The 24922-nt window shown below is 39.6% G+C and overlaps 1 protein-coding gene across 1 annotated transcript; it reads left to right on the top strand.

Annotated features, from left to right (window-relative positions):
* The first annotated feature begins 24038 nt into the window (after positions 1 to 24038).
* Positions 24039 to 24713, top strand: LOC131078602 (F-box/kelch-repeat protein At1g15670-like). The gene has a single exon (XM_058016345.2). The coding sequence runs from the start codon at positions 24039 to 24041 to the stop codon at positions 24711 to 24713; it is 675 nt and encodes a 224-aa protein (XP_057872328.2).
* Positions 24714 to 24922: the final 209 nt, after the last annotated feature.

Genomic DNA, 24922 nt, shown 5'->3' with positions numbered 1-24922 from the left:
TCAGTTTTTCAAGTTTCCCTACGGTTTTTTTAGGGCAGCAATTTTTCGATTGGCAAAAAATTCATCAATCTCACTCAATGGAATGTTGTCGCGTGGCCGATTTCTCGTTCTGTTCATCGCGATGATGAACCGTCGGCACCTACATGTCTAGTTAGGCATAATTACCCTACGCATGCTCCTATTTTGCCCCCCCACTTGATCGAACGCTCGGGGTCATACCCTACCGGCGTCGTCCCTTGAGCGCCTTAAGTGCTCAAAATTGTCAAACTTTGATGGGCCCTAACTTGGAATCTGTGGCACCTGTGAATGATCCATTTGAACCTATGGTGCCATGAGAGAGGTCCCTACAAAATCCTATCTCGGTTTTTCAAGTTTCCCTATGGTTTTATTAGGGCAGCAATTTTTTGGTTGGCGAAAAAATCATCAGTCTCACTTAATGGAATGTTGTCGCGTGGCCGATTTCTCATTCTGCTCGTCGCGATGACTAACCGTCAGCTCCGACATGTCTAGTTAGGCATAATTACCCTATGCATGCTCCTGGTTTGCCCCCCTACTCGATCGAACGCTCGGGGTCATACCTTACCGGCGTCGTCCCTTGAGCGCCCTAAGTGCTCAAAATTGTCAAACTTTGATGGGCCCTAACTCAGAATCCATGGCACCTGTGAATGATCCATTTGAACCTACGGTGCCACGAGAGAGGTCCCTACAAAAGCCTATCTCAGTTTTTCAAGTTTCCCTATAGTTTTATTACGGCAACAATCTTTCAGTTGGCGAAAAAATTATCAGTCTCACTCAATGGAATGTTGTCGCATGGCCGATTTCTCATTCTGCTCATCCCGATGATGAACCATCAGCTCTGACATGTCCAGTTAGGCATTATTACCCTACGCATGCTCCTGCTTTGCCCCCCCCCACTCGATCTGATGCTCGGGGTCATACCCTACGCATGTGACATCCATGAAGGGATATGAAGGGATATTTTGTAAACAATCAGAAACCTTTAATGATAATGAAGTTGAAGCCTTGAGATTTATGCAATATGGTTCAAGTCCAAAACTGTACCCTGAAGCCACACACTCTTCCCTCTCCCAGCATACACTAATGAGTCACAAGTTAACATAGAATCTGGAAGGATTTGACGAGAGCATTTTGATTTTACTTATGTCTTGTGTATTATAATAAAGACCAATTTGCCAATGTGACATCTTCATATGAGAGAAAAGCTTCATTTTATCTCAATACAATTGTACCTATTTCATTATTAGAAAAAATAAATATACAAAGATCTGTTATTAGTATACTCTAGATTATGGATTTGAATTGATGTTCTCAATTAGTTATTATCTGTTCAGCTTTTCTTCATAAGGCATAACCATCTAGTGGTTATCATATGAGGACAACCATCCATGACTTTCAAAGTAATTGATATTTATTCCTACACCTCACACTCACAAGATTAATAATACAATGACATTTATGATTCATCAAATGCTGACAAAGTCTAATCAAAGTTCAACTTCAAGATGTATACAACATATCATATTCAACTTCAAGATGCACACAACTTACCATATTCAAGCTCATGCCAACCACCACTTGGATATTGTTATATGTCAATTAAAGTACAATATATGTAATAAAACCATATAGTCTTACAAAAAAGCCATCATAGACCATCTATGTCGATTAATGTACAATTCATTTGTAACAGGGGCACACTCACAATCTGAAGTTGCAAAGCCCTGTGGGAAGCATCAAATTAGAAATTTACTAATCTGACTCATACTACTGTCAAAAGCATCAAAGATGCTACTGCTAGAGAACACCATGCTCCATTGTGGAGAGAATATTAGGTGCATCTGATGTCAGCATCTGAAAATGAAACAATGTTATTCAATTGCCAAAATCTAACTGACTTTATTTTATAAACCATTAATGAATAAAAATAGACAAGGTTACCTGAGTGAAAGTTCGATGACCACTTTGACTAGTAGGTGTTGATGTTGAAGGCCCAACATTAACCTATTTACCTAACTATCAATGTCAAATATTTGATTCAATAGGTCATCTGTCATGACAATTTGATCCACTGCAAATGTGTCCTGGCCACATGCATTTGAATCATCTTCATGATAATAAATACAACAAGACCCACAATTTAATCTCATTAATGCACAAAGGAATATGTACCATCACCAAGAGAGGGTCTCGTCAATGATGAATGATCTAGCATGAACCTGTATTTTTAAGAATTGTTAGTCTACACATAAAATGCATAGATGAACATAACAGATTTATGATACACTTCAACTGAAATGCATGATAACAAATGAAAAGATGGGATTATATACCATAAAAATACGTCCCTTCGAATTATATCAATAGAACCCACTATGTTGACGCAAAAATCGTAATGTGATACTGTTGTATATCATCAAAAAATACCTTCATGAGCATAAAGGTTATGCGATAATTATATCATAAAAAATTATCAAATAGTGTTCTCTAATAACAAAAATTGTAAAGCTCATCAAATGCATGATAATAAGTCATGTTGCAAAAATACGTCCCTTCCAATTATATTGAGTGTACTCGCTATGTGCATGCAAAAACCGTGTTGCCAAAAAAAAACGTTCATCAATAGACCTCCATTTTGAACACATCCTTAATATACATGTAACAAACTTGAACATTAAGGTTTAATGATCATTGTTTGAAATGAAATGCATGATAAAAAAATAAGGCACCATTAAAGACCTACTACTCAAGTGTGCCTGAAGGGTCATCTCTTTGTTTAAGAGTATCCAGTATTGCTTCATGATCAGTAGTAGTCACTGTCCATAGCTCTTTGGTCTTCGGTTTTGCTTGATGCTTCAACAACTTGACATTTGTAGCTATAATAAGGTGTGAATACATTATAATGGTTTTGTGTCTCTCATAGTCTTCAAATGCAAGTATGCCATTCTTTCTAATCATGTATGTTCGCAACCAAGTTCCCACAACAACAACTGAACTTGTAGGATATGTGAACCCATCATCATCTGTCACTGGTTGTGTTAGCTTTCGTTTTCCCTGTACACATCGTGCCAACCAATATTCTGATCTCTCTTCATTCCCTTGTGGTGCAACAACTGCAAAAACATGTCCTGGTTGTACAAGATCTGATAGACAATCATACTCAAGTGAACTTTCCATGTCATCGTTTGACAAGGATATTGTTTGAGATAAAGGAGTTAGATAGTGGGGAACCCACATATCAACCCACTCACTTGACTTGCACTAATCCCAATCACACCGAAGACAACTTTGACAAAAACAAGCCAATGCTCATGTCCAAATGGTCCATGTACTTGCATCTGAGCTGAGAAATGAATGCATCTTTGAAGAATCTTTAATTGTTTGACAATCCAATCTATCTCCCACTGTTCGCTCCTCAACCAACCAAAAGAATCTGCTCACTACTAAATCAAGAGTACCTCCATGTGACAATGTTGAACTACACCAATCAACAATGGGTGAACTCACAATAATGGTTCCCACTTTTTTGCCACTTTTGACAATGAGATGTACATTTTTAAAATAATCTTCAACTTCCGAGAACTATAACTTTTAAACTATTAAAAATTTGAAGATGATGTAAATTAGTGATTTCTAGCATTTTGTTTGTAGATTCTATATACATTTTTTTCAAAAATTTTTGAAATATTTTTTAAAAAATTTTCCATCTCCCTCGAAAAGTAGTTTTTTACAACAAACTACATTTTTTAAGAGTGATGTGCCTCCCGAAATGCATAACTTTTTTTCTATAAATGATAAAAACTCAATTCTTTCGAATTTTGGTTTGTAAAATCAATATCCAGGGCTTGCATTTGGTTTTATAGCGATATGTTCAATATTTTTCATTTTATAAAGTTTTGAAGTCCGACTAGTCATAATTCAAACATAGGTTTACGTTTGAACACATAACTTGTTCTATATAAATCGAAATTCAATTTTATTTTTTTGTTAGAAAGAAGACATCAATACCAAGGGCATAGATATTTTTCAGAATTTTTTTGAATTAGTTTCTTATTTTTCCCAATGCGTTGAACAAAGAAGTTCATGTTCGGTGAAAAACCAATTTTTAATAAAATTAAAAAATCAAGAACATAATAAATTCAAAATATAACAAAATTATATTCATTGGAAAGCTTGCTTCGAGTACTACCATCCAATATTTTTGGGTTATCAAGATTATTTCATTCGTACATTGAACCAGAGCTCCGAAGTCATTAATTCTTCAGAACTCTGAAATTTTTTGGGAGAAACTTCTAATTTTTGGGGTTCGAACGAACACGAGTTCGATCGGATTGGGTTCGCTCGAACCAAAAGGGGTTCGAGCGAACCCCCATTTTCTCGAACAAGTGAGCTCATTTTGGTACGTTCGATGTTCGAGCGAACCCACTCGATGTTCGAGCAAACCCAACTGAACAGTTTGGTTCGCTCGGACTCCTAGGGGTAGTCCGAGCGAACATTTGTAGTTCGCTCGAACACTGGCAAATCCGAAATTCTCACTTTCGCCAAATTCCTTCGTTGGCAAAAGTGGGAACCAGCTTTGTGAATTCACCCCAATAGAACGTGCATCAGAGAAATTTGCACCTAAAATCCTCAATTGCTCCTTAACTAGAGCTCTCTTCAAACATGCACCTGCTCCATCATGCTCTCCCTTCCCATGCCCCGCCTCAAAAAAACACCAAATATGAGGTATACGCCTCTCCACATGCATTCTTCTCAACCAATAAAACATACGCGCATTCTTGAATTGATCCATATAGTAATCCATACAGTTATCTGACCATATTATATGTTGGTCAATTGCAATATCTTTCTCATGCAAGAACTCAAAAAAATTCTCGAAAGAATGTTGCACATACTCGGAGGAGTGTGATCTATCATCGCTCATATAAAAATGATACTCCCTAATTATCTTCCTGTCCTCTTCTATACTGTCAGGAGCATGTCTATATGTAATGTGAACAAAAATAGCAATCTGGATTGAATTGTAGTACTAAGACTGTACCTCATTTTGTGGTTGCAATGTATAGTTCTCTGCAAAATCAACCACTGATACAATAGTGCCAATCGGGAAAGAGTTCTTACACATCCTAAACTGTTGATCCAACCACTGAGACCTATGGGTGTGCCTTGCATACTTGTAGAAAAGATTTTCCTTAAAATCCAAAATAAAATCAGCAATACTCACTTCTCTTGAGACTAATTCGCATCTAGAACCTTCACCTCCACTCTTCAAAGTATATTTCACTGTCTCGTATCTTTTTTTCTCAACATAATTATTTCCAAACTCGTGTTCGCTGCCCTCATGAAAACATGAAACAAACTTTGACAACCCACCGCATTCTGAGCACTTCTCATTCAAACAATCATTTCTATAGAAATAGCAGCCATCATCTATAGGGCATAAAAATAGATCTTGCAAGTCTCTTGATGATCTCAGAAATAGCATTGCACCACACTCCTGCAACATCTCATTAGTATGCATCGTAGAATGAATATGACATAAAAGTTCATGGTACATTGAAAACTCCACATGGTACTTGCAACAACAGGTATTGTGAATCTTAAGAGGAACACAATAAAATGGTTTCAAAGATTCAAAGGCCCTTTGTGATATTTGCAAAGTTGGATGTAATTCACAAAAAATTTTGTACAACATTGTTTGGCTTGATTCCAAGAAATGTTTGGGATGTGGTGTGCGGTCTCGGTTGCCGATTCTTAATTTCAAAACGTCCTTTACATTGGGTGGCACTCTAGAATTAGAGTGCCAAAATTGTTGAATCTCTTCCTTCACATTGTCAGTCAACTTTCTATCAACATGTGGAAGCCTGCCACCAAATGCCCATGTATCTTGTTGAAGTGGATCGTCAAGTCTTTGTCTTTGTGCAAGTGCTCTATCCAAAGTTTTACGGTTTATGTTAAAATCAACACAAGTTTGTCTCATTTGACGAGCCTTCCTCAATTGATGGATTACTAAGGAGGTTGTAATCACTCTTCAAGTGGCTCTCTTATCTCTTTCTTTGGTATTCTTTCCAATAGAATTGAGAGCGTCAAATAGATTTTTTGCAATAATAGAATTTCTCTCTCTTCTTGTTCATACGAATCTTCAATTTGTTTAGCAATGGTCTCATCTTTATCATCTTTAGCAATTGAACAAAGAGTTGGTATTGCTCGATCAATGTCTTATTGCTAAAATTTTGGTTGAAAAGTTTTGTAGCCCACAACCGAACGGTTCTTGTTGACCTCTTGCCTTCAAGATTCACAATAATGTTCTCATCGATTTCAAATAACCATTTTGGGGTTCTTGAAGGTCTTGGATTTGGAATTTATCTTTCATCCATGAAAGGGTCTTCATTTCTAAAGTAATTAGGTGTTACATATGGTTCACTTGGTGAGGCAATTCCACCTTCAATGTTAACGTTTTCCACATTTTCACCTCCTATGTCAAAATTTTCCACATGTTGAGCATTTTCATTATCACTTTCAACATTTTCAAAATTTTCAATATTTTCACTTTCAAAATCTACATTTTCATTTTTAATAACTTGTGGCACATTTTCAATTTCAATTTCCTCTTCAGTTGAAGTAACATTAGCAATATTTAACATACCTTGTCTTCTCCTCCTATGACATTCTCTATTTCTTTCTCTATACACTTCAACTTGGTCATTTGAAAGTTTTCTTTTGCGTTTAGACTTCCGATGACTACTACTCCCCATTTCCCTCCACACATATGCTCCTTCGTGATTGACAATCTAAGTTTTCACTTTAAGAATCTCCCAAAAGCACTAATTTGTCTCTAGTTGTCTGCAACCTCGTGATCGTCGACAGAAAACACAGGACCCAGACTGTCGGCCGTTGGAATCAACAAAATGGCCCACAAACCCTTTTTTTCTTAATTTTTAGTACTAAAATCAGATATTTGATAAAATCCGATATCCAATTTTATCAGATATCCGATTTTAGTACAAAAATATGTGGTCCCCCCAAAAAATTCCCGTTGCCGCCATTTATGAACTAAACTGCCACATGGCAAAAATCTGATATCTGATTAAGTCGGATATCAGATTTTATTGGTCATATTTTAGAGAGAGGGATAGAAGGAGAGGGAGAGAGAGAGAGAGAGAGAGAGAGAGAGAGGAGGAGAGGGAGAGAGAGAGAGAGGGAGAGAGAGAGAGAGGGAGAGAGAGAGAGGGAGAGAGAGAGAGAGGAGGAGAGAGAGAGAGGGAGAGAGAGAGAGAGAAGAGGAGGAGAGATATTGGGGACACCATATGACCCCTAATGACACCATCGGACCCCTTAAGACAACAAATCATGTCGTTAGGGGTCATATTGTGTCCATAGGGGTCATATGGTGTCTTGGGACACCATAGGACCCCTTAAGACACAATATGACCCCTAACTACACAATATGACCCAAAGCGACCCAATATGGTGTCATTAGGGGTCATATGGCATCCTAAGAGGTCATAAGGGTTCATGGGACACCATATGACCCCTAACGACACCATAGGACCCCTTAAGACACCAAATCATGTCATTAGGGGTCATATTGTGTCTTACGGGGTCGTAAGACACAATATGACCCCTAATGACATGATTTGGTGTCTTAAGGGGTCCTATGGTGTCGTTAGGGGTCATATGGTGTCTTGGGACACCATAGGACCCCTTAAGACACAGTATGACCCCTAACGACACAATATGACCCAAAGCGACCCAATATAGTGTCATTAGGGGTCATATGGTGTCCTAAGAGGTCGTAAGGGTTCATGGGACACCATATGACCCCTATGGACACCATATGACCCCTAATGACACCATAGGACCCCTTAAGACACCAAATCATGTTGCTAGGGGTCATATTGTGTCCTACGACCCCGTAAGACAAAATATGATCCCTAACGATATGATTTGGTGTCTTAAGGGGTCCTATGGTGTCGTTAGGGGTCATATGGTGTCCATAAGGGGTCATATGGTGTCTTGGGACACCATAGGACCCCTTAAGACACAATATGACCCCTAACAACATAATAAGACCCAAAGCAACCCAATATGGTGTCATTAGGGGTCATATGGTGTCCTAAGAGGTCATAAGGGTTCATGGGACACCATATGACCCCTATGGACACCATATGACCCCTAACGACACCATAGGACCCCTTAAGACACCAAATCATGTCGTTAGGGGTCATATTGTGTCCTGCGACCCCATAAGACACAATATGATCCCTAACGATATGATTTGGTGTCTTAAGGGGTCCTATGGTGTCGTTAGGGGTCATATGGTGTCCATAGGGGTCATACGGTGTCTTGGGACACCATAGGACCCCTTAAGACACAATATGACCCCCAACAACACAATATGACCCAAAGCAACCAGATATGGTGTCATTAGGGGTCATATGGTGTCCTAAGAGGTCATAAGGGTTCATGGGACACCATATGACCCCTATGGACACCATATGACCCCTAACCACACCATAGGACCCCTTAAGACACCAAATCATGTCGTTAGGGGTCATATTGTGTCCTACGACCCCGTAAGACACAATATGACCCCTAATGACATGATTTGGTGTCTTAAGGGGTCCTATGGTGTGGTTAGGGGTCATATGGTGTCCATAGGGGTCATATGGTGTCTTGGGACACCATAGGACCCCTTCAGACACAATATGACCCCTAACGACACAATATGACCCAAAGCGACCCAATATGGTGTCATTAGGGGTCATATGGTGTCCTAAGAGGTCATAAGGGTTCATGGGACACCATATGACCCCTACGGACACCATATGACCCCTAACGACACCATAGGACCCCTTAAGACACCAAATCATGTCGTTAGGTAGGACACATTACGACCCCTAACGACATGATTTGGTGTCTTAAGGGGTCCTATGGTGTCGTTAGGGGTCATATGGTGTCCATAGGGGTCATATGGTGCCTTGGGACACCATAGGACCCCTTAGGACACAATATGACCCAAAGCGACCCAATATGGTGTCATTAGGGGTCATATGGTGTCCTAAGAGGTCATAAGGGTTCATGGGACACCGTATGACCCATATGGACACCATATGACCCCTAATGACACCATAGGACCCCTTAAGACACCAAATCATGTCGTTAGGGGTCATATTGTGTCCTATGACCCCGTAAGACACAATATGACCCCTACCGACATGATTTGGTGTCTTAAGGGGTCCTATGGTGTTGTTAGGGGTCATATGGTGTCCTGTGACACCATAAGACCCCTTAAGACACCAAATCATGTCATTAGGGGTCATATTGTGTCCTACGACCCCGTAAGACCCAATATGACCCCTAATGACATGATTTGGTGTCTTAAGGGGTCCTATGGTGTCGTTAGTGGTCATATTGTGTCTATAGGGGTCATATGGTGTCTTGGGACACCATAGGACACCTTAGAACACAATATGACCCCTAACGACATGATTTAGTGTCTTAAGGGGTCCGATGGTGTTGTTAGGGGTTATATGGTGTCCAATGAACCCTTATGACCTCTTAGGACACCATATGACCCCTAATAACACCATATTGGATTGCTTTGGGTCATATTGTGTCATAAGGGGTCATATTGTGTCTTAAGGGGTCCTATGGTGTCGCAAGACACCATAGGACCTCTATGGACACCATAGGACCCCTAACAACACCATAGGACCCCTTAAGACACCAAATCATGTCGTTAGGGGTCATATTGTGTCTTACGGGGTCGTAGGACACAATATGACCCCTAACGACATAATTTGGTGTCTTAAGGGGTCTTATGGTGTCACAAGACACCATATGGTCTCTAACGACACCATAGGACCCCTTAAGACACCAAATCATAACATTAGGGGTCATATTATGTCTTACGGGGTCGTAGGACACAATATGACCCCTAACGACATGATTTGGTGTCTTAAGGGGTCCGATGGTGTCGTTAGGGGTCATATGGTGTCAATAGGGGTCATACGGTGTCCCATGCACCCTTATGACCTCTTAGGACACCATATGACCCCTAATGACACCATATTGGGTCGCTTTGGGTCATATTGTGTCCTAAGGGGTCATATTGTGTCCTAAGGGGTCCTATGGTGTCCCAAGACACCATATGACCCCTACGGACACCATATGACCCCTAACGACACCATAGGCCCCCTTAAGACACCAAATCATGTCGTTAGGGGTCATATGGTGTCCTAAGGGGTCATAGACCACAACATGACCCCTTAGGACATAATATGACCCAAAGTGACCCAATATGGTGTCATTAGGGGTCATATGGTGTCCTGAGAGGTCATAAGGGTTCATGGGACACCATATCACATAACTATCATTAGGGGTCATAGTTATGGGTCGTAAGACACAATATGACCCCTAACGACATGATTTGGTGTCTTAAGGGGTCCTATGGTGTCGTTAGGGGTCATATGGTGTCCATAGGGGTCATATGGTGTCCCATTAACCCTTATGACCTCTTAGGACACCATATGACCCCTAATGACACCATATTGGGCCGCTTTAGGTCATATTGTGTTGTTAGGGGTCATATTGTGTCTTAGGGGGTCCTATGGTGTCCCAAGACACCATATGTCCCCTAACGACACCATAGGACCCCTTAAGACACCAAATCATGTCATTAGGGGTCATATTGTGTCCTATGACCCCGTAAGACCCAATATGACCCCTAATGACATGATTTGGTGTCTTAAGGGGTCCTATGGTGTTGTTAGGGGTCATATTGTGTCCATAGGGGTCATATGGTGTCTTGGGACACCATAGGACCCCTTAGGACACAATATGACCCCTAACGACATGATTTAGTGTCTTAAGGGGTCTGATGGTGTCGTTAGGGGTCATATGGTGTCCAATGAACCCTTATGACCTCTTAGGACACCATATGACCCCTAATGACACCATATTGGGTTGCTTTGGGTCATATTGTGTCCTAAGGGGTCATATTGTGTCTTAAGCAGTCTTATGGTGTCGCAAGACACCATATGACCCCTATTGACACCATATGACCCCTAACGATACCATAGGACCCCTTAAGACACCAAATCATGTTGTTAGGGGTCATATTGTGTCTTACGGGTTCGTAGGACACAATATGACCCCTAACGACACAATTTGGTGTCTTAAGGGGTCTTATGGTGTCACAAGACACCATATGATCCCTAGCGACACCATAGGACCCCTTAAGACACCAAATCATAACATTAGGGGTCATATTGTGTCTTACGGGGTTGTAGGACACAATGTGACCCCTAACGACATGATTTGGTGTCTTAAGGGGTCCGATGGTGTCGTTAGGGGTCATATGGTGTCAATAGGGGTCATATGGTGTCCCATGAACCCTTATGACCTCTTAGGACACCATATGACCCCTAATGACACCATATTGGGTCGCTTTGGGTCATATTGTGTCCTAAGGGGTCATATTCTATCCTAAGGGGTCCTATGGTGTCCCAAGACACCATATGACCCCTACGGACACCATATGACCCCTAACGACACCATAGGACCCCTTAAGACACCAAATCATGTCGTTAGGGGTCATATGGTGTCCTAAGGGGTCATAGACCACAATATGACCCCTTAGGACATAATATGACCCAAAGCGACCCAATATGGTGTCATTAGGGGTGATATGGTGCCCTGAGAGGTCATAAGAGTTCATGGGGCACCATATCACATAACTATCATTAGGGGTCATAGTTATGGGTTGTAAGACACAATATGACCCCTAACGACATGATTTGGTGTCTTAAGGGGTCCTATGGTGTTGTTAGGGGTCATATGGTGTCCCATGAACCCTTATGACCTCTTAGGACACCATATGAGCCCTAATGACACCATTTTGGGTCGCTTTGGGTCATATTGTATCGTTTTGGGTCATATTGTGTCTCAAGGGGTCCTATGGTGTCCCAAGACACCATATGACCCCTATGGACACCATATGACCCCTAACAACACCATAGGACCCCTTAAGACACCAAATCATATCGTTAGGGATCATATTGTGTCTTACAGGGTCGTAGGACACAATATGACCGCTAACGACATGATTTGGTGTCATAAGGGGTCCTATGGTGTCGTTAGGGGTCATATGGTGTCCCATGAACCCTTACGACCTCTTAGGACACCATATGACCCCTAATGACACCATATTGGGTCGCTTTGGGTCATATTGTGTTGTTAGGGGTCATATTGTGTCTTAAGGGGTCCTATGGTGTCCCAAGACACCATATGACCCCTAACGACACCATAGGACCCCTTAATACACCAAATCATGTCGTTAGGGTTCATATTATGTCTTACGGGGTCGTAGGACACAATATGACCCCTAACGACATGATTTGGTGTCTTAAGGGGTCCGATGGTGTCGTTAGGGGTCATATGGTGTCCATAGGGGTCATATGGTGTCCCATGAACCCTTATGACCTCTTAGGACACCATATGACCCCTAATGACACCATATTGGGTCACTTTGGGTCATATTGTGTCCTAAGGGGTCATATTGTGTCCTAAGGGGTCCTATGGTGTCCCAAGACACCATATGACCCCTACGGACACCATATGACCCCTAACGAGACCATAGGACCCCTTAAGACACCAAATCATGTTGTTAGGGGTCATATGGTGTCCTAAGGGGTCATAGACCACAATATGACCCCTTAGGACATAATATGACCCAAAGCGACCCAATATGGTGTCATTAGGGGTCATATGGTGTCCTAAGAGATCATAAGGGTTCATGGGACACCATATCACATAACTATCATTAGGAGTCATAGTTATGGGTCATAAGACACAATATGACCCCTAACGACATGATTTGGTGTCTTAAGGGGTCCTATGGTGTCCCAAGACACCATATGACCCCTAACGACACCATAGATCCCCTTAAGACACCAAATTGTGTCATTAGGGATCATATGGTCTCTCTCTCTCTCCCTCTCCTCCTCCTCTCTCTCTCTCTCTCCCCTTCTCTCTCTCTCTACCTCTCTCTCTCCCTCTCTCCCTCTCCTCCTCCTCTCTCTCTCTCTCTCTTTCTCTCTCTCCCTCTCTCCCCCCCTCTCTCTCTCTCTCCTTCTCTCTCTCTCTCTTTCCATCCCTCTCCTCCTCCTCCTCCTCCTCTCTCTCTCTCTCTCTCTCTCTCTCTCTCTCTCTCTCTCTCTCTCTCTCTCTCTCTCCTTCTCTCCCTCTTTAAAATATGACTAATAAAATCCGATATCCAATTTAATCGGATATCGGATTTCTACCATGTGGCAGTTTATTTCATAAATGGCGGCAAAGGGAAATTCTTTGGGGTCCGCAAATTTTTGTACTCAAATTTTCAAATTTCAAATTTCGGCTCGGGAATGCTTTGGTATTAGGCTTGGAAGTTACAAGCCTGGAAAGTCAACTGAAAAAACGTGTTTTCCAGTATTCCTTGGTTTTCTAGACTTTACACTGGTGGTTGACGACTTTTTTTGTAGCCAAAATTGATAAAACGAAAAGGGTTTTTTAAGGACGTTCCCAGCTTTCCAAAAATATAAGGCTTGTCTTATTTTGACTTTAGTAAATAATTATTATTTATTTTCTAATTGAATTCTGACAATAGTCCTGATTGATATACTGATTGAAAAACACTCATAACTTTCAAACGGTATAACATTTTTTGAAACCGAAACATGCATCACATCCTATGCTTCGTCTACTATAGGGAAAAATTTTAAAAAATTAAATTTCATAAGGTTTTGACCAAGTTAAGGTGGTCAGACGTAGGAGTTTCTGAATTTCTAAAAAGCTATAGTAAAAAAATCATAAATAATTATTTAATTCATAAAAAATTAAAAAAAAATATGTGTCACATCTGGACATGAGTCTAATAATTATAAAAAAATATTATAAAAAAATATTAAGATTTGATTGTGATTAGGGTGGTTAGACATACGTCTACTTCTTATTTTTTTCCTGAAATTTTAGTACCACTGCATTGAAATTTGAAATTTTCATCAAATAGGATTTTTTTTTTCCAAAAAACAACTAGTAGCATAGAAACTACATTCAATTTTCTATATATTCTCTTCTTACATATTTTAAAAATAATGTTCACAACTTATTCAAATTTTCATGTCAAGTTGCATAACTCTGATTTTTCTGAAATTTCATTGCCACTTAAGGGCTTGTTTTGGCACACCATGATCCTGCACATACCCTTGTCTTTCTCTTTGGAATTTGAAAATAGAAGGCACACCTGTTGTAGCATTCACATTGTGGTTGTTGATTGTAAGATTGAAATGATGAATACTAAGAGGGGGGGTGAATTAGTATACCAAAAAATGCTGAACTCAAACTCTTAAACAATTTAGCAGATAACCGGTATAACAAATTGACTAATAAACTGGTTAAGATAAATGAAAACCAAATAGCTAACAAAGCATTCACCCACAAAAGAAAAATCACCATAACACAAGATATTTGACATGGAAATCCAAATGGGAAAAACCACGGTGAGAAGAAACTCACAAGTAACTATTGCAGAATAGAAACCAGACCAGTTAAGGTCATACAATGTTCTTCACCAGAATAGATCCTTTTAGGAATCTAGATCTCTGTTAGGAGATAAGTCATGTTAAAGACTTCCTTGTTAAAGGATTTCAGATCCACAGTTGTGAACCACCTTGTTAGAGGATTTATAAAGGCTTTGCTGGGCCTACCTGGTTAAGGGTTTCAGACTTGTCGAAGATGTGAGTAATCAACAAGTGAGTGATCTAGATACTAGCACAATATGCTTGGCTAGATCCTTGATAGCTCATTGTTAATGCATTTCAGCATTACTTCAGTCTTCAATATCTCCACACTCTACACCTAAAGGATCATATGGTGTTTTATGACCCCTTAGGACACTATTTGGTGTCATTATAGGTCCTATGGTGTGCTAAGGGATCATATAGTGTCCTATGACCCTTTAGATGTTGTTAGGGGTTATATTGTGTTCTAAGGGTCATATGGTGTCCTATGACCCCTTAGGACACCATATGGTGTCGTTATGTGTCTTATGGTGTCCTGTGACCCCTAGGACACCTTATGACCCCTTAAGACACCATATGGTGTCGTTAGGGGTCATATGGTGTCCTAAGGGGTCATATGGTCTCCTACAACCCCTTAGGACACCATTTGACCCCTTAGGACTCCATATGGTGTCGTTATGGGTTGTATGGTGTCCTAAGAGGTCATATAGTGTTCTATGACCCCTTAGGACACTATTTGGTGTCATTATGGGTCGTATGGTGTGCTAAGGGGTCATATGGTGTCCTATGACCCCTTAGGACTCCATATGACCTGTTATGTGTTGTTATGGATCATATGGTGTACTAAGGAGTCATATGGTGTCCTATGACCCCTTAGGACACATGCATGGATCCCTAGGATATCATATGACCCCTAAGAATACCATATGACATGAAAAAACACAAAATGGTGTCCTCCAAGTTCAGGTTCTCCTACGACCCCTTAGGACACCATTTGACCCCTTAGGACTCCATATGGTGTCGTTATGGGTCGTATGGTGTCCTAAGAGGTCATATAGTGTTCTATAACCCCTTAGGACACCATTTGGTGTCATTATGGGTCGTATGGTGTGCTAAGGGGTCATATGGTATCCTATGACCCCTTAGGACTCCATATGACCTCTTATGTGTTGTTATGGGTCATATGGTGTCCTATGACCCCTTAGGACACATGCATGAATCCCTAGGATACCATATGACCCCTAAGAATACCATATGACCCTAGAGAGGGAGAGAGGAGGAGGAGAGGGAGAGAATGGGAGAGAGATACACCTAAGAGAGGAGGAGAGTGAGATAGAGAGATGGAGACTGAGAGGGAGAGACAAGAGATAAATGAGAGAGAGAGAGGAGGGGAGACAGAGATAGAGAAAGGGAAAGGGAGGGGGAGAGAGAGATGGAGAGAGAGAGAGAGGGAAATAGAGGGAGAGATAGAGATAGAGAGCAACATAGAGAAGGGGACTCAAGAGAGAGAGAGAGAGAGAGAGAGAGAGAGAGAGAGAGAGAGAGAGAGAGAGAGAGAGAGAGAGAGAGAGAGAGAGAGAGAGAGTCTGAGTGAGAGAGAGGAAGGGATGGAAGGAGAGTACAAGAGACTAGAGAGAGAGGTGCAAAGAGAGGGAGAGAGTGAGAAAGAGAGGTAATGAGATAGGGAGAGAGGGAGGGGGAGGAGAGAGGGAGAGAATGAGAGAGAGATACACCTAAGAGAAGGAGAGAGTGAGATATAGAGAAAGAGGATGAGAGGGAGATAGTTCAGAGAGAGAGAGAGAATGAGAGACTTAAGTGAAAAATAGAAATGGAGGGGGGAGGTAGGGAGAGAGTGGGAAAGAGATACACTTGACAAAGGAGGAGAGTGAGATGGAGAGATAGAGGCAGAGAGACTTGAGAGAGAGAGAGAGAGAGAGAGAGAGAGAGAGAGAGAGAGAGGTTGATAGTCAGAGACTTGATAGAGATAAGGAGAGATACTTGAGAGAAAGATAAATGCAACGAGAGGTGGAGAGAGAAAGAGAGTTAGAGGGAAAGAAATACTTGACAAAGGAAGAGAAAGGGAGGGGGAGGGAGAGGGATAGAATGAGAGAGAGAGAGACACTGAAGAGAGGGGGAGAGAGTGAGAGATAGCGATATTTGAGAGAGGGAGAGAAAGAGAGGGATATATGAAAGAGAGAAAGAGGGTGAGGGAGATGAGAAAGAGGGAAGAAAGTAGAGAGGGAGATGTGTAAGAGACAAAAATGTAGGGGTTAAGGAAGAGAGAGGGTGAATGTAGGGAAGAGATGAGAGAGATAATGTTGATTATTGAAATTTGACTAAGTCTGAATTTTATAAGAATACTCAAAAAACTAGAATCTACATTATAATTCTTAGAGATCTAGAACCACTCTCAAACATCCTGACAATATATACATAAAAATTATACTTAAATGTTATATTTTATGTATATATCCTATCGAAAAACCTAATGGAATGCTAAATGAATTGCATTTTATTGACAGACAAATACGTACGCGGTTTTAGTTTTTAAACCGCGTACGGGGTTCTTAGTTTCTAAACCGCATATGCAGTTAGTATACTTTAAACCCCATACGCGGTTTAGCTTTGGTTAGGCTCGGAAAAACAAGCCTAAACATGTATGGGGTTCTTTAAATTTGAAATATCCCATGCACGTTTTGTTGTTTTTCATGTTTTTTTTTGGGTGTCCACTTTTTTTACCACCATCTTTGTGCACTTACCCCAAGATGCAGGATCCTCGGACTTCTAGCTAAAAACTCATCAAGAGTAACCATCTTAGCATATATTTCTCATCTCAAGAGAACTATAGCCTCACTTAAGTCTCTATGTATCCATGAGTACTAGCAATTGATCAATCCCTACCAAACTCCAAATTCATCTCTACATGCCCATGAAGTTCTCAGACACATGACCAACACACCCAATACAAAGAAAACTCACCAAACCACCATCGAAGATCCAATCTGCAGAATCAGGAACCCATCATGATAGTGTGGTCTTACCATCCCCTCTTAGTATACCACATGCTCCAAGTGAACATACCATGGTCTCAAGAATAATATATCATGCCAGACTCTAAACCAGTATGAAGAGTGTACCACGACATAACACCAACATACTCTAAACCAATGTCACCTGTCAAGCATAACCAACACCTCAATCAAGGACTTGTTGAGCCTTCAAGATTTCAAAAAATCAAGAAGATAACCATCTCCAACAATTTTATTCGCAAATGTGAAAGACCCTTCTACAACAACAGGATCTAAGGCATCCTCCAAACATCTACACATAAGAAGATCATCCACCATCCAATGGTGAATCTACAGTCAATGCTAAAGCTCCAACTGACCCATGATACGTAGCTCACCAAGCATTATGACACGCCATCTCTCAAATCTAAAAATATTCCAATCCCACCCACACCGATGTACTGCTAGTCACACCAAGTGAAATCACGATCTCCAAACCAAGGAAATGCAACATGCTACAGGGTCCCATAATCGACTATCCACATACTCAGATATCATCCATCCTCTTATCTCAAAGAAACCACACTAATGCACAAGTGACCATAAACAAGGTCGACTAACAAGTCTACATAAGCACTTAATTAGACCTCGTGGATATAGACAATCCACATGTGAATTATCCCATTCCAACTAAATTGGTGATTAGCCCACACAACTGCATAAATCGAAGATCCAATCAGCTACATACAAACTCACTATCACATAAGCTACAATGAAAAATGATATCTCAAAAAGAATATTCATGCAAATAATATAGATTTTGCCAATCATGTCAAATTGAGCACCACAGTCTAGGAATCCATCAAGCACTACCTTACCAATGTTGAGTGACTAATCACTATTAACATCCCCATACAGAGAAAGCATCTCACCTCCTCTGACCATGTAAAAAGAATCCATATAGAACTACAACTATCTCATCTAGTAACAACCTAGAAAATAGCTCTTCAACAGATCCACAAGTCTCTTGGTATTCCAGAGCACCGTAATGATCAATCCATGCTAAGCTCCAAAATGTAACACTACACCATCATCAATCTTTCCAAGAAAATGACCAAAGTACTCAATACCAAGACTCGCCTCCACTGAGATGTCATGTTTTGAAGGGAGCATTGTAAGCACTAGCATTGCTCTAAGAAGATATAGTGTCAGAAGCATTGTTCTTTCCCTGCTCACAATATTTTCAGAAATGCCCAGTTTGCCCACAATTCTAGCATCTCACCTTGGACTTCTTTCTCAGAGACTTTGATATCCCCTGTGGCTTGGATTTGGACATCTTGTCCTTTTTCTTGTCTTTTTTCTTTGATATTCCCCGCACAACCAAAGCATCTTTGACCATCTCAGAAGGTTTCCTTCGTGCTTCCTCTGATAGCAGCGAAGCAACCACATCTTCCATCTTGAAATTTCTTCTTGTACCTCTAATAGCCATGACTAGATGATCCCATGTGTCAGGAAAGGAACATAACAAAAACATCCAACAATCCTCCTCATTGATTGTTACATCCATAGCAGTTAACTTTGCAACAATCATGTTGAAAGTTTTCAGATGGTCTGCTACAGATTTACCTTTGTTCATCTTCAAGGAGTACAACCTTTTTCTCAAGAATAAATTGTTTACCAAATACTTTCCCTAATAAATGTCACCAAGGTTCTTCCATAGAGTAGCAGTTGTCTTCTCATCATGAACATTCAGCAAAATAAAATTTGCAAGACAGAGTCTAATCAGCCCTTTGGATTTCCAATCTATGAGATCCCAATCTTCTTGTTTCATGCTAGATGGTTTTGTTTTGGACACTCCAACCTAAATATATTTGTACACCAAGAGGTCTTCCATCTTGAGTTTCCATAACTCATAGTTGCCACCATTGAATTTCTTAATGTCTACTCTCCTTGATGTTTTTTCCATCTCAATCTGCAATTTCATAAAACAAGTTCTCTGCAAAACTCCCACAGCAGAATTAATACAAACAACCCATCTTACCCACAAGGATAACACACTAGGCAAGCTCTAATACCACTTGTAAGGAAAGAACATTGTGGATATGCCTTCCACAATTTTAAATTCAAAGAGGAGAGAAACATAGGTGAATTTTAATTTTGATTACAAACACTAAGATGCACATGAACAGAATAACAAAGCAAAACAAAACAAGATTAACACACAGAGAAAACATATAATTTATGTGGGAAAACCCTTACGGATGATAAACCCACCATTAAAGAAGAATCAATTGTATTACAGTAAAATGTCTATTACATACAAGCTACAAATTATTCTCTCTCAGGTGTACATTCACAATATTTGTTCAAACAACATAGACATTCTAAATTGAATTACATCCACACATATCTGAGACACAACATTTGGCAACTCCAGTATCTTACAAAACCACCATTCAACCACTAGTTTCCCTCAGCATCCAACCATTGAAATAAATCTCTTTACCAACTTCTAGTCTATGAGGTAACCATTTATAGTCACAACTGACTTCTCATCTACTTTGCAACATTTTAACCACTTTGCAACCATTTCTTTAGAAGATTATATCTCTACATAGTAAACAATTCGTTTTAGTTTCATCATGCCTCCAACCATCAGACTTTTAAAACTTGCAAATAGACACTTAGGAATCTACATCAAACCGTCTATTCTAGCTTGGACCTATCATTGGTAAACAACTCGGTCAATTGAGAACAACTCAATCATGGACCCCACTTCATGTCATAGCTTATCGGAGAAAGATACGACTTTGACATTCTCCTTGAGAAGTCTTATCGAATTCCAATGTTACACTGAAATCCCCTTGCTTCTCGCTAAGAGTCTACAAAGTCATATCAAACATTGATTATTGATGGGAAACCATGCCTTACACACACTCCTTGAAGTGTCATATCGAACTACTAGGTTACATTGAAAAGACCTAGCTTGTCACCAAGACACATTGATGTCTTATCGAAACTGGCTCCATAGGCAAGAAACAAGACTTTGGCTTGCAATTATGGGTAGGGTTACAATTATGGTTAGGGTTAGGTTTTGGAGTTAGCTTGGCTTAGGATTATGATTAGGGTTAACATTTATATCATAATTAGGGTTCGAGTTATGGTTTTGGTTAGAATTTAGGGTTAGGATTAGTATTATGGCTATGATTATGATTAGAGTTAGGGTTTATGGTTATGGTAAGGATTATGGTTAGGGTTATGGTTTATATCATGGTTGGGATTAGAGTTAGAATCATGGTTAGGTTTAGGGTTATGGTTCGGATTATGAGTAGGATGAGGATTTACATAGTAGTTAGGGTTAGGGTTAGGGTTAGGATTATGGTGAGGATATGGTTTGTGTTTACATCATGGTTAGGGTTAGGATTTACATCATGGTTAGGGTTATATTATAATGAATATTATTAGGGTTATGATGGAGATTATGGTTATAGTTATGATTAGAAAATTATTATTAGGGTTAGTTTAAATATTAGTGGTTAAGGTTAGGATTATGCTTAGGGTTAGGGTTATGCCTATGTTTAGGATTAGGGTAAGGATTTACATTATGGTTAGTCTTAAGATTATGGTTACTTTTTACATCATGGTTTGGGTTAGGATTTACATCATGGATAGGATTAGGGTTAGGGTTTACATCATGGTTAGGGTTTAGGTTATGGTTTGGATTACAGTTTAGGATTAGGATTAATATTATGGTTAGGGTTTACATCATGGTTAGGGCTAGTAGTAGGTTTAGGGTTAGAATTATGGACAACGTTGAAGTTTATGGTTAGGGTTATGATTATGTTAAGTTTATGGTTTACTATTATGGCCAAGGATATGATTATGGTAAGGATTTATGTCATGGTTAAGGTTAGGGTTAATTTTAACATCATGGTTAGGGTTAGGTTGAGGTTTTGGGTTATGGCTAGTGTTAAGGTTTTGGTTTTGGGTTAGGGTTAGCGTTTAGGGATAGGCTAAGGATTTTGGTTAGGGTTATATTAGGATCCGGTTTAGAGATAGAATAATAGTTATGATAGGTTTTAGCTTCGGATTATAGTTAGGGTTAGAATGATAATTGTGGTTATATTACGATTAAGATTATTACTGTTATGATTGGGAATATGATTATATTTAAGATTAGGATTATTATTAGGGTTACTGTTAGTTTTAAGATTAATGGTTGGGGTTTAGGGTTATGATTAGTATTATACTGAGCATTTATATCATGGATGAATGTAGTATTTTGTTTAGGGTTAGGCTTACAATTATGGTTAGGGTTTACATCATGGTTGATTGTACTGTAAGATTTAGGGTTAGGGTTACAACAACGTTTAGGGTTAGGTTTAGAGTTAGGGCTTAAGATTATGGTTCAGGTTACAGTTTATATCATGGTTAGGGTTAGGGTCGAGGTTATGGTTTTGGGTAGCATTTTGGGTTAGGATTAGTATTATGGTTAAGGTTTACATCATGGTTAGGGGTAGCATTAGGTTTAGTGTTAGGGTTTAATTTTGTTTAGAGTTAGGGTTATGGTTCAATTAGGTTTAGGGTTCAATCAGGTTTACCATTGGCATTCAATTTGGTTTATTATTAGGGTTCAATTTGTTGTATGGTTATAATTTATTTATTTTAGTGTTAGAGCTAGATGTCGATTTAGTTTAGAGTTAGGCTTTACGTTGTTTTAGTGTTATGGATTATTTTAATTTAGTGTTATCCCTTGTTTTATTTGGTTTGTGATTTAGCTAGTTAGCATTTAATTTGGTTTAGTATTAGGATTCAATAGGGTTTAAGGTTAGGGTCTCGTTTGGTTTAGTGTTAGGGTTAGAGTTTAATTTTGGAAAGCCAAATACTCTAAATCTTAGAGTAGATAATATTGATGATGATGGATTAGATTCTATTTGTTTAAACGTATGTAAATAATATTATAGAAAGTGGGTGAGAAATAATATTTAAAGGTGTTATCAAATTATATGTTTGCATTATTGTTCAATTTTTTTCAATTTAATTAACATTAGGGTTAGGTTTCATTTTATTTGTGTTGAGGGTAGAGGTCAATTGAGCTTAGGTTTCATTTTTAGTTGAGGTTATATGTATTACATTTATGTTTCTAAGATAAAAACTATTCTAGTATTCACCAAATACAACCATCATAATTTGCGATTTACTAATTAAATAATAATACATTAAATTGGTAAATTGTTTTGCAGATTTGTTGACCTTCATCTCAAGATAAGTGACAAATTTATTATATAATAGTAAAAAGGGTCATTGTTGTAGCCACCGATAGAACAACCATATCCTCACCGGTTACGATTTTCAACAGTGAGACAACGCTGAGATCATTCACATATATCTCATCCACCATTTCAGTGTATGAAGAGCCACCGTTACCACTAACACCATATCTTATGCTGCCACCATATCCTCACTAGTGATATGAGTAATAGCTTCCACCATCGTCTATAGTGTCGCTACCTTACGTCATCTGGGTTGAGCATGATTTGCAGTACTATTTCTTTCAGTAGTTAAATCCCATCCATTTATCCCTTGAATTTAGTCTCTCGTCAAATGCATATCTATAAAAGTTACAAATTAAAACCCTGCACTACATGCATACTCAATAACAAATGTCTGATCGTTGATTGTTGACGACTTACATTACATACACAAATAATAACCCATGAATCATAGAGACTACAAATAGAAAGAAAGAATAGGGTGCAGCAAAAAATTCAAAACTAAGAAAGCCATGAGACTGCTCTGATGAAGTGCAATCTTGGACATAGGCAGTGATCTCATCTAGATTCTTTCCGCGGACTGCTTGATTGTTTGGAAATGGGGATCCGCGACTTATTTAGATTGGGATTTGTGTGAGGAGAAGAAACCAAGCATTACAGCAGAAGATGTCCAAGCAACAAATGATGAAGACGAGAGCTTCAGCTTAAAACGCTATGTACTCTCCCGCTTCCACAAGGGTTAAGATAAAACAGTGAAAGGAGATTCAAACCCTTCTGCTACAGATCATGAAAGTGAAAAATTCGGACTAACATACAACGTTTCTGTTATGTCGAAAGTAAAATATTTTGCAATGGGATCTCTATTTCCTTGTCTTCCAGATGAAATTGGGTTGGAATGCCTGCTGAGGGTGGAGTTGAACTCTCATCACAACCTCAGGTGTGTCTGCAAAAGCTGGAACGCTGCAGTGAAAAACCCCCACTTCTATCAAGGAAGAAATTTTTTGAAGATTTCCGAGCAACGGATTTGTATGCTCCAAAACATAAACGGCGTTTGCAAGAGAATAGCGGTATACGACATGCAGAAGAAGTCGTGCAAAAATCTACCGCCCATTCCCGCTAAAATTCTCCGCATCTTAAGCTGCTATTTCGTGAAACAAAAACTAGTTTTGTTCACGGATATGGTTGCCGAAAATACAAAGAGTTGGATATGGTTGTACGATTTTTCTTGTTCCAAATGGCGGCAGGGCGCTCAAATGATTAGATGGCAGACTGGATTTGCCTCCGCAGCGGATGAGCACGGGGGACTGATTTATGTGGCTGGAGGGTACGGCGGGTTTTACAACCCGGTCCGTAGCGCCTCAGTTTACAATGTGGAGGAGGACAAGTGGCATCGACTCCCCAACATGAACACCTACATGGAGGATCTCAGAGGTGTTTTTGCTGACGGCAAGTTTTATGTACTGGGCAAGCCGTCTTGGCGCACTTTTGAGGTTTTTGATTCCTACACGAGAAGTTGGAAAACTCTTGAGAATAGATTCAACAGTATGCATTTCTTAAGTGTATTTGGACGCTTCCATTGTTTGTCTAGTAGGGGATTGATTGAATATGACTATAGCCTAGATAAGCTACACATTGTAGGGCCTCTTCCAACGGAGGACTGCGAGAGAATTAACTTCGCAGTAGTGGTTGGCCATAAAATCATTTTGAACAAATGGGATCCCATTGAAATTGAAAGTTTTTATATGCTGGCACCTCCAAATGAGACAGGAGGAGAAATCAAGTGGGTTGCCATTGAGAAACTATCGGGCCTCCAGGGTTCTGCTATTCATGCTGCTACCCAAGTGGATCTTTGACTGTTTTTGAGCTTGGATTCAGTTAATTTGTAATTTCTTGCCATACGGTAAGCCCTTGTAATATCGATAAGAAGTCTTATATATTATCATTCACGCCTGAATTTGTAACTTCATTAGGGCACTCATAAGTAATAACTCTCTATTAGTTAAAATATTATATATGCTGAGAATTTGTTGGTGAATAGATTTTTTTTTTTTTTTGGAGTTAT

Source organism: Cryptomeria japonica, chromosome 3 (assembly GCF_030272615.1).
Source record: "Cryptomeria japonica chromosome 3, Sugi_1.0, whole genome shotgun sequence".
Taxonomy (NCBI): Eukaryota; Viridiplantae; Streptophyta; class Pinopsida; order Cupressales; family Cupressaceae; genus Cryptomeria; species Cryptomeria japonica.
This window is presented reverse-complemented; position numbering and strand designations above follow the sequence as displayed.